Raw genomic sequence first — 11188 nt, 5'->3', positions numbered from 1 at the left:
ACGTTGAAAACAACCAAACCAAAACCAAAAAAGACAAACATATACAAAACACAAAGTAAATGACCCTAAGCACAGACCGGGGGGGGGGGTATTGGCGAAAAACATGTCCTTCCAGACAATTATCCTTCACTTTGGCAGTTCCACACACGACTTGCCTACATCCTTAGTATTATGCCTAATCAGCTAAGACACCTTCCTTCCAACATTCTACAATATTAACCAGTGCTCTCATTGCCTCCTCAAATCAAAATAAAGTAGCCATACAATTTTCCGCAAGTTGTTATACTTCTTTGGGTTTTCTTCTGGAATCAATATAACTAAGAGGATCACTAGTAGAATAATAGCAGCTAAAGGATATGGTTCCCTACAACTATAAGGCTTCAATAGCTCAATCTCATATGATCCGTAAAACCCTAAAGAACAGCCTTTGCATGATAAACAAAAGAAATCTGAATGACCGGTCATACAAGAGGAACCAGCCTAATCATTTGACTGTCATGACTTAGGCAACTAGTTCATGTCAGCCAAGAGTAAGATTGGGAAAAGATCATATTAGAACACTGACCATAAAACAAAAGATTTATGGCTAGTTATTTAGCTAATCTTCTAACCCAGCTTGAAGGCAGACTCCTGAAAGAGCTGTTCTGATATGAAACCAAGAAGTAAAAGACACATAACCTATATCGTAGAAGCTTAAAAAATGGAGGGTAACACGCTATACGTTGTTCAATTGTTCATTCACCTCCTCACAAAGAAATAGTCATTAAGTACATCCCAAGATAATCAAATGTAAAATACATAAGGCACCTTGTAATTTTTTTTTAACAAGAAAAAAAGTAAGTATCATTTTTCATACCTTATACACGTTCCACTTCCTAGAACCCCCACGCCCGCCATCATTTTTCATTTGAAAGCTTAAATTCCAATTACAAGTGATGGCAAAAACTTAGTCTTTGGCTCATTGACAACTTCCAAAAAGCGATCTAGCACTATTAAGATGATCTCACAAGCTCTAAAGCCATGAAAGGTGCATCATAGGTTATAAGAACAACAATACTCGCTTGCTTTTTAACAGTGAAAAAACAAAAAAATACTTGCTTGCATTTGTGCATTTATCATTCTTCAGAAGGATTCAGAATGCAGTGTGAGTCCTTCAGCAATCAATAGTTTTTCCGTGAGCATTGGGAGTTAGCACAAAGTCATTTGTTTATCCATGTGTGAAGAGCAAGCCATAAAGCCTAGAATGTATTCAATGTAGCCGCCCATAGCTAGAAATAGAAACTAGTGTTGATTTGGCATATTGCTTATTTAACAACCAAAAGTTCATTACGAAAAACCTCCATAGTCACGAGATGAACAAATCTTGGATCTTTACCAGGCAACAACCAAATGTTCCAGCTCCAAGTGCTATCTCAAACGACTTCTCAAGGACCTCATCAATTCGTTTCTGCTTGTGGGACAAACTTATCTTTCCTTGCTCAATAAGAGATTTTAGATCCAAAGCAAGCAACTGCAGGAAAGGAAATCATTAGAGTACGGAACAGCCTGCAAGACACAAAAGTAAATTTGGGCAATAGAAAACTGCTTTGATTATGTTCAAGTATATGAAATTGGTGCATGTAACCAGGATTCAAAAATTCAAATGAATCTGCTGGACTTTGTGCCAAAGAAAATCACCAATTTTCCCAAACTTCTAAGCCTCTCAGTTATTTACGGAAGCAAAAAGGGTCAGAGCTATATTGAGTTGCTGCATCAGTTCCTTACTTCAAGTGGATCTAATTCTGGCATGTGATATAACTAACACCTCTTTATTCAGAAAACCTATTCAACCCCGGGTATATTCTATGTGCATGAATACATCAGTCCCGGAAATTGACACTTTAATTATCATTTGCATGCATAGTATCTTCCCTTGGCATAATTCACAGCCAAAAGGACTCTCAATTAGTTGGGTTTATAACCACTTCAATAACAAAACAGTTGTTCATTAGAAAATAAAACAGCCAGTAGGAGCAACCTGTTGAAACAAGGAGGGGTTCAAATTGATATCATATTCAATATTACGATCATCCAAGCCACTGCTGAATGCTTTACTGTCGGGAAGTTTCCATCTCCACAAATCTCTGTCCTCTATATATTCGAATAATCTCCTAACTCTGTCAAATTCACCAATCTTTAGTGCATCGACATCGGCAGCTCTGTTATTATCCCCATTTATGAGCTTCTCCTTGAAATAATCATAAGCAATAGTAGCCCCACTTCTATCCATGTCGATCACTTTAATCAAATTTTCACTCACATATGTCCCTCCACCTAACAGCTCTCGTGCAGTTTTGTGATGATCTAATACAACAACACTGCATACCAAATAAATGATGGGGAAAAAAAACAATGAGCATAGAAAACTGTGGTTCCATTAAGTTCTCGAATACATACAGAAATACAAACATTTTTGTCCAAAAAATGAACTTAAACCACAGAAAAATCAGATTTTTGATTTTGAAAAAACCTGCCACTGCAAACGAGTTCAAACTTTAATGAAGGAATTAGTAAACATAAATCCCACATGCTGAACAGAGAAAACTGAAAAGACAAAAGACTTACCAGTCAACTTTAGAGTGGAGTTGGTGAACAAAACCAGATGGACCCACAAAATCCAAGAGGTAAACATGATCAATTTCATTTAGAGGAAGGTCTTCCACCCTATAAACAGAAAGATAAAGTAGAAAATAACCCTTTAACAATGACTTAAAAGGGAATGTACAAGAAACAAAGAGAAATCTATCTACCTGATAGGAGAGTAAACGGTGTTGGGGAAGTAAAGAGGAGTTATGTGTATGGAAGAAAAATAAAGGTGAGCGGCCAAAGCAGCAAAAGCTCCATCAGGGCAGGGGTAATGGTAAAGAACTGCGGGTTTCTTCATCAGCGTTGACGGTGGTGGCTTTGTTGCTTGGGTACAACTACTGGTAACGCCGCTTCCTGTTGTTGTTATACGAGCTACTGAGGAAATTGTCGCAGTCCTGAACTTGGAAACCAAACTGGGAACTTTGTTATGTCTACACACGGTGAACATCTAGGCGCAACGCCGTTGGGTTTAGAAAGCTCTTTTTATTCTTTTTTCTCAAAGGTCCGAGGAAAGCACCGTCTACTGCTGAAAAAAATAAAAATAATAATTATATAGTACTTTCTAGAAGAATTACATATTTTTATATTTGAAAATAATTTATTTTATTAATTTAACCATTAATGTGAAGTTTTTTATAGCCATACAAATATCATAGTCTCATAAAGATTTTACTTATTAAACTTTTAGGATCATATATTTCAAAAAAAAATTCATCTTAAATTTTGTGTCAAGTTAAATTACATATTTAAATTTGAAAAGGATGAAGTAATATATACTAATTATAATAAGGTAGTACTAGTATTATTTATCATAAAGTAATTTGCAGGAGGGAATGGGCCTTCACAGTTTAATTTTTTATTTGAAAATAAAAGAATTAATTCGTTTTTTCTTTTTGTGCCCTAATTAAATGATTATGTTCCACTCACAAAAGACTTCAAATCATCCTTTTTAAAAAAATTTTGTATGTCCCAGATCACAGCTTGAACTGTGACACAAAAGGAAAAAATCGGAAGTTCATATTCCTTGATTCGCTCTCTAAAAATCAGTGTCCCCCACCCGTCGCTTTCTCTCTCTGCAGACCTCTTTGTGTGCTGTGGAGAGTGGACTGTGGAGAGGGCTAAAATCAGTTATTCTAACGGCAGTTTTCAGGTAATAATCGGGTTCATGGTGTTTTCTAATAGACATGGTCGGTTTCTGTATTTGATTTTGTTCTATCTGATTTTCACCTGTGAGCTTTACTCTCGTTACAGATAGAAGGATAATGGGATCTCGGTTACAGATTGAAGGAGATGAATCCGTACTTGTACGGGTCACTCATTCCAATATTAAGAGCTTTTCCGCTGAAATCCGGTTTTCACTTCAGGTACTCGCAAGTTTCTCGCCTTTGCTTAGTAGTATTATCAGTTATGCAGGTTCCTCTATTACTGTAATTAGATCAATTATATAATTGGAACTTAAATTTCAAATCTGCAAAGATATATGATCGGCTTTACATCTGTTCTCGATGAGTTTATTAGTTAGACTTCCAAATGGCTCATCTTTGCTATAATAGAAGTAACGATTGGCGCTCGTAATTCATTTTGAATGTCTTTGTGCTGTGCATTACAGTCCAATGTCTCTTTCTTTTCAGATGACAGTGGAAGCCGTTAAAGAGAAGCTTTGGAAAAAGTGTGGTACTTCCGTCGATTCAATGTCCCTAGAGCTCTATGATGAAACTGGTGCTAAAATCTCAGTCCTAAGTGATAATGCAAGACCACTTGGTTTTTATTCCCCATTGGACGGGTTAGTAAAATTCTTTCCGTTCCAAGACCTAGCATATTTTAATTGTCCTTTTCTAGATAACAAACTCTCTGTATTATGTATTGAAATCAAGTCCTGTCTGCATTTTGTGCAGAAAGAACTTGAACTAATACGGACGTATATATTTGGATTAACCAATGTGCATTTGCAGTTATCGCCTGCATGTCATTGATCTTGATCCATCATCAGTGACTTCTGGAGGTTGGCTCGAGGACACATCACTTGTGGAGAAGTACACTATCTCTGACGAGGCTTATGGGAAACTTGGTGGTAAATGCTGACGAATTTCACTTAGCGTATTTGCTTTACAAATGTCTTCTCTAATTTGATTTCTCCTTAACTCGAATACAATGCCTCTTCAAGTCAATTTACTCCTCAATTTGTTTCCCAGGCAATTGGGGTTTGTTAGTGGATGACATAATTTGAGAAATAATTCCGTGAGAAGTAGAGCCTTTGGAAAACAGTGGATCTTCCTGAATTTGCTTCAGTTTCTTGTCCTTGTGGTTCTAAGATGACTGTAGAACACTCATAGTCTTTAGATCATTGGTTTTCTTCCACTTTTCTGACGCAACTCACTATGGACATCTTTCTGATTTTACATGACAAGCTACCTGTTATGGTTTAACTGTGGAAGGAGCCACACAGTACAAAGGATTATATATGTTATACCACACTTTACTTGTTCCAAAAAAGGGTTATACTGTAGATTTTATAGCACGATTTTTTGTCCAATCAAACATCTTTTGCTTTGCTATTATTAATCATGTTCCTAACGTAGATGATACTTTTCTTGTAATTTTTGACTTGTTTACTTATGTCTTAATATCCAACTACGTGGTCCATGAAGTTAAAATGGAGGCATGTTCAGTCTCTTTGGAGATGCAAAGAAGTAGCCATATGACTGTAATTCTTTTTCCCATTTGTAAAAGAAAGTACATAATGACAGTTTCGCGATGGCTTATAGTATGTCTTCAGTTGCTAAATTAACATGATTTCATTGGAGTACCAAATGCTGTCATATGCTAGCAAATATCTTTTCTCTTTGATAAAGTAATTTTTTTATAAATGTGGAAGTACCCGCGCATATAAGTCGTGTACCAAAATATAGATATCCTACAGGATAATACGGCTTTCTACAAATGAAATCTATTCTTTTAAGCAAACATGGATTTCATGGGTACCAGAAACCAAGTATAAAAAGCTATACCTACACTTATTTGTTGTCCCCTTAAAAGCTCTGATATTTCTCTCTTTCCACAAGAAGCACATGAATCATGATGGCTCCTGGGGTGGCGTCCCATGCTCTATGTCTTTTCTTCCTGGGATGGGTCATAGAGTTGACAAGTTTGTTGCAACTTTCTAGGTACTTTCAGAAAATTCAAGGAAACATTGCCGCTTAAGCAACCGCCTGGTCAAGAATCTAAAGTAAGTTTTCTACTAATATTCCAATGCTTATAAAAAGTTTAAAACTTATGGTAAATTACTTAGACTTCTGCTCAAGTCTATCAAAATATAATGGATCTCCCCTTTAGTTTACTATGTTATTAGTTAGGACTTAGGATCTTAAATAACTACATTGTTTTGAAAATTTCAACTTTATCTCCAAATTAACCCTCCAATCCGATTATATTACCCCAATAACATATGGTGGAGAGTAAGAGAAAAAGGTTGTTACTATGTTGATTGATCATTCTGTATATATATTTGGCAGCAGCCTGATGCAACAATGACAATAAAAGTATCCTAATTTGTATAAATAAAAAGAAGATGAAAGGGCTGTTTTTCAAACTTTAGCTGATTAACAGTTAATTCAACTGGCTCATTTTAATTGGATCACTCCCTTTCCCATTTCCCCAGCATATTTAGTCTCCCACTCCCATCTTCAGAGAAACCACTTTCACTTGACAAGCTCTAGCCTCACAACCCTCCCAGGCTCCCAGCACTTCAGACTTTCTCCCACATATCTTGTCGTATACCCACCTCTTCAGCACTTCACCCTTAAATGAAGGGCATTTTTTGGCATCATAACAAATTTAGATTCCATCTAGAGTGGATGTTTGGGAGGGAAAGTCAGGTGGTTATGGAACTGCTGCAATGTTTAAGTTAATCACTGTCACTAAAATATAGCAAGTTCCTTGCCTCGCTACTTCTTTTTGGGAAGAGCTTTTTGGTGCTGAACAATACCAGTCGCTGAAAGTACTATTTACTTGTCGTTTTTGTGTCATGTTGCTATATTTTGCGATGCTAGGTCTTTTATTCATTTCCTCACTTTGCTTTTTCAAACAGATATCTGACAACTATATGGGAGATCTATGTGCAAATATTAAGGTTTGTTGATCTATCTCCTATTGCAGTTCTCTTTCTGACTATTTAATTTGTCTATTGCATTCTCATATTAAAGTAGTATATACATTCTTGGCCATACTTCAGTTTTCTCACGTGAGCCTTTTAATTATGCAGTTATTGAGGCTTACCTTTATGTACATTATTTCGGTATATGCTATCTCTTGCTGAAGCAAAGAGTTTGTTTGCTGATTGTCAGAGAAGATGCTATGTACAAAAATGTAGTAGTTGACTAATATACCTGCCCTAAGTACCCTAAGAAGTTTCCTTGTATCCATATGTCCTTTTAAACAATTTGCAGCAATGTATTTTCTTGCGACTAAAAGTGCCTCCAACCCAAATTAGAAAATATAAACATTCAAATAAATAGAAAGTGAAAGGTTTAACTTAGCATAAATTAGGTAGTTATTGTAGATTAGTTTTGTTCTTTGATTGGATCATTGATAGTTTGACTTGTAACTAAGGGTGGACTGTGGAGATACATAATCTGTAGTAAGGTATACTTTTCATTTCATAGTTGTCACTACTGATACTTGATGGTAGGCCATCAATATGTTTTTGACAAAACCATTTATACCTCAAGTACTTCTATTTCTGAATGGAATTAAATTTGCAATTTGTTACCTGACCTGAAAAACAGCAGCTAGGTTCTTTAGTTAATATACGGTACTTTTGTTGTTAAACTTGTAGATTCTTCCTGCTCCTTTATGTTTTTCTCTCCCCCTTTTTAGATATTATTTTTTTCCGCAGTGGGGGTGCAGGAGTTATGTTCTTCTGGATACTTCTTTCCTTTATTTTCTCTCTGCAACTTAACATTTTCTGTTTCAGAAGAATAATCGTTTAGCGTTATGGTTAACTTGTTTATCTTCGTGAACGCAGATAGGGGACAGATGTGAAGTGGAACCTGGAGAGAGAAGAGGGACGGTCAAATTTGTTGGTCAGGCAGAAACACTTGCACCTGGGTTTTGGGTTGGAGTTCAGTTTGATGAACCAGCAGGAAAGCATGACGGCATGTATGTCAGAAACACAAACTTCCTAGTTATATCTTAGTTTGAAGTAGCTATACATATATTTAATATATTGGTAGTAACTAGCAGTAAGAGTTTACTTTGTGAGGAAGCATGTGCTATGCATGTCTCTTATGAATGACTTGCCTACCCGTGAAAGATCGTATGGTTTGCTTGTATTGGTTCGTTTGCACCAATCCTTAATTTACAAACTTTAGCCATGTTTACATGTCCTATTTCAATTGTAGGACATGCGTTAACCAATTCTTCACCCTTGGTGCTTATTATAGTCAGGAAAAGTTTACCCTTGCATCCACAAGCTTAATCGATCTTTACTTGCATTAATTATTTTGAAGGAGATTTCAGATGATAAACTAATTACGTGTTCCTTTTGTTATGGTTGAACTCAATCTGGTGTTGACGATCCTGTTTTCAAACAGCAGCATCAGGTTTCTGCTTCTCCAGGTCTAACCAGTTGTTTAATCAATTGACTGTAAAATCTGTTACTACTTACTAGCCTAGAGTTATTTACTGCTTTAGTTTCACGTCCTAAAATTGGTGTACACAAATTTATGTCAGAGCACATACTATTTTTTGTGAAATGTGATTTTCTTTTCTGGTGGGGGTGTGGCGTGGGTGGGCAGGTAATGGTGCACATAAATAGCTATTGGTATATGCATTCACCAAATTAATTGGAAAAATTGTATTTGAACTAATGGGGTGCCACAGGATATAGAGGAGTGGAATAGATCCAGTTCGGATGGGGTTATAACTTAGAGTTACTACCAAAGCACGGATGGTGCATAATATACATGAGATCTTGCTTCAAAAGAGGTTGGGATAAGTTTCATTTATGTGACGAAAATAATTATCAACAGAAAATTGGGAATTTTAAAATAATGGGACAGCAATTGCTAGGTAACAAGTCATATGGAACTCACCCGTCCAGAGCAGCAACTGATGTATCTGCTCTGCTGCATTATGAAGTGTAATGCTTGGCCAGAGTTCTCTAAAGGTCTATTGCTGCAGATTCCTTTTTTCAGAAATGTTTGCCTTGTGTATTGGCACACCGCACAACTGTTCTCTTTTTGACTCTGATACTTGCACTTGCGATTTCACTTCTGAAGAAATGCTATATTTGGGAAACTATTCAAAAGGTTCCTACAATAATTGCTGCATCTAAACCAAATTCTTCTCATATGTTTCACAGGGTGAAAGGGAAACGTTACTTTGACTGCCCTCCCCTTCATGGTGCAATGGTCCGACCAGACAAAGTAAAGGTTTGTATTAGGGGTATCGTTTCCATATTTCAATGCCCCAATAAACTTGCCAGGTAATGTTCTGATAAAAAAAATTATACTTGTCAGTTAATGTTGCTTGTATCTGTTTCATGCTTGGACTGAAATGTGATATGGTTTATCTTTCTTGAGATGGATATATTTACACTTATTACAAGTCATAGAATCTTGATTTGGGAATATTCATAATGTGAGAAGATGGAGATGATGTGATTAGAATGTCGTAAACAAACATCCAATTCCACTGTGCCTTTAGTGATTTATAAAATGAAGAGATTTCTCAGTTGTTAATACTAGGCATTCAATATTAGCTATGGGGCATCTAATGCAATTCAAGCTATAAAACCTTGTTACTCAGTTGAATATCCATGTTTAAGAGCATGCTATGAAGATAAGAAGAGTCAAGAGTTCTATATTTTAAATCAAATGACTGATAATTTAATGAGGAACATGCAGGACTCATGGCTTACCTTTTTAATTTTAAGAAGCTGATAAATAGAAGTGAAGCTCTATTGGAGAATGTAAAGGTGGGTTAAATGTTTTGTGATCATGGGCGATACAGAACAGGGTGTATAGTTGACTCACATTGTCTGGCTGATCGAAAACTACAATTTTGAAATTTCATTTTCATAAAGGAGTCAAGAAATTAGAAATGACTACCGGAAAACAAGTGCATCCCTATTTACCTCGACCGACTTCCCCAAGAAAAATGTTTGGGATGCAAACATTTCTGTGTTAGTTTTGTAAATTACATTAGATCTGGTCTTTTGACAAGCTCTAAATTTTGCATTGCAGATTGGAGATTATCCAGAAGAAGACCCATTTGAGGAAGAGGAAATTTAAATTTCAAGAAATCGCCAGTCTGCTGCTCCGTTTGCTTGATCTTTTAATAGATAGGAAATGCAGGTTTTAAATATATAATTGAGCAGAAAAGATGAGCAAGCTTAACCTAATTGATAGTCACGGTAATACTCGGAAAATTTTCAGGTCGATGACGAAACCTGAAACTTGCTATTGTGCTTGTGAATGTGTTCTAACTGTTGATTATAAGTACAAATCGGTTAGCAAGTTTCAGAGATGTTTATTTCAGGGGACAGAAGCTAGTGATGGGGTACGCTTTCACTACAAACAGGTGACATAGCACCTAAGTGAAATATATCGTATACGATAAGTCTCCTTTTTAAACTTCATCTTTGGGGAAACATTCTCCTTAGCACTTGTATCCATATATTCATCCTTTCAAATCATTTACTGCAAAGTGTCCTACTGTCTTTAACATTTATGTGGTCGCGATGTTCAGATAGGAAACTAAAGCTAACTTTCAGCCTCTCCAAGAGGGTGCAAGTCTGCAAGATTAGGGAATGGAATGACTTGAATGCAAGAACATGTGACATTGGCTGTTCCAGTGTATACTTATCTATTGTAGTGGTTATCTACCTAGAAGTAATGCTGAAGAAATGAAAAAACAAGAAATCAGTCTCAAATAATGATAAATGTAAATATGCAGCAATTGACTTGTTACAAAAATCTGAAGAGAATAAAGCCGTAGTGCGTTTCCAGCAACCAAAATTTGCTTACCGTTGCGGGGACACGGTTTCCTAGAGGAACAAAAGCTGGCTTAGGAGTCTCTTTTTATTCCCATCGTTGGAAGTGCTACTGACTGCATAGCATAGGTGTAATATCTGCCTAAGTGATCACATTAGTGGCTTCTGGGTAGTGCCAATTGAGAAGCTCATAACAAGGGAGTTTATTCAAACATTTAAGACCACTATCAGAAGGGGAAGAAAAGACAACTGCATTTCAACAATACAAACGGCGTCATCTCTTCCTTCACAAACTAGAATAATAGGCCCCCTACCCCCGGAACCAAAATGTGGTTCTTTTGGATTCAAAGTACACAAATAGGTGGTAAAAAAAAAAAGTTACATTTTTATATATAGCGCCAGAATACCTGGCGCTATACATTAACGGTAACTGCACCATTAATGTATAGCGCCATTTATTGTGGCGCCATACTGCAAAAGCTGACAGGGCCTAGGTATAGCGCCACAATAACTGGCGCTATACCCCTTTGTTACTTTTTCCAATTCCGATGCCATTAAAGTGGTCTCTTT

General features: G+C 36.4%; 2 protein-coding genes across 6 annotated transcripts in view; one reads left to right on the top strand and one right to left on the bottom strand.

The window, feature by feature from the left end:
- LOC109207500 overlaps window positions 1-3139 on the bottom strand; it is an 8893-nt gene extending 5754 nt beyond the window's left edge. For both annotated transcript variants that reach the window (XM_019370437.1, XM_019370438.1), the window contains exons 1-4: window positions 2790-3139; window positions 2605-2703; window positions 2018-2357; window positions 1376-1510 (exon numbers count right to left, since the gene is read on the bottom strand). In XM_019370437.1, the coding sequence (XP_019225982.1) occupies window positions 1376-1510; window positions 2018-2357; window positions 2605-2703; window positions 2790-3073 (858 nt within the window). In that variant the 5' untranslated portion in view covers window positions 3074-3139. The remainder of the gene's footprint in view (window positions 1-1375; window positions 1511-2017; window positions 2358-2604; window positions 2704-2789) is intronic.
- A 396-nt stretch (window positions 3140-3535) lies between these two features.
- On the top strand, window positions 3536-10352 carry LOC109207499 (tubulin-folding cofactor B). 4 transcript variants are annotated; one of them, XM_019370436.1, is made up of 10 exons: window positions 3540-3775; window positions 3877-3989; window positions 4257-4408; window positions 4578-4696; window positions 5790-5851; window positions 6713-6754; window positions 7649-7782; window positions 8220-8241; window positions 8987-9056; window positions 9870-9956. In XM_019370436.1, exons 2-9 carry the CDS (start codon window positions 3888-3890, stop codon window positions 9008-9010), a joined length of 657 nt encoding a protein of 218 aa, XP_019225981.1. In that variant the 5' UTR covers window positions 3540-3775; window positions 3877-3887; the 3' UTR covers window positions 9011-9056; window positions 9870-9956. The 4 variants fall into 4 exon arrangements, with proteins under 4 accessions (XP_019225978.1, XP_019225981.1, XP_019225980.1 ...); XM_019370435.1 differs by having other exon boundaries at window positions 8217-8241; XM_019370433.1 differs by lacking the exon at window positions 8220-8241 and having other exon boundaries at window positions 3536-3775; window positions 8987-9109; window positions 9870-10352.
- Window positions 10353-11188: the final 836 nt, after the last annotated feature.

The sequence above is a fragment of the Nicotiana attenuata genome, unplaced genomic scaffold (genome assembly GCF_001879085.1).
Source record: "Nicotiana attenuata strain UT unplaced genomic scaffold, NIATTr2, whole genome shotgun sequence".
NCBI classification, from domain to species: domain Eukaryota; kingdom Viridiplantae; phylum Streptophyta; class Magnoliopsida; order Solanales; family Solanaceae; genus Nicotiana; species Nicotiana attenuata.
Note: the sequence above shows the minus strand (reverse complement) of the source record. Positions and strands in the feature narration are given on the sequence as shown.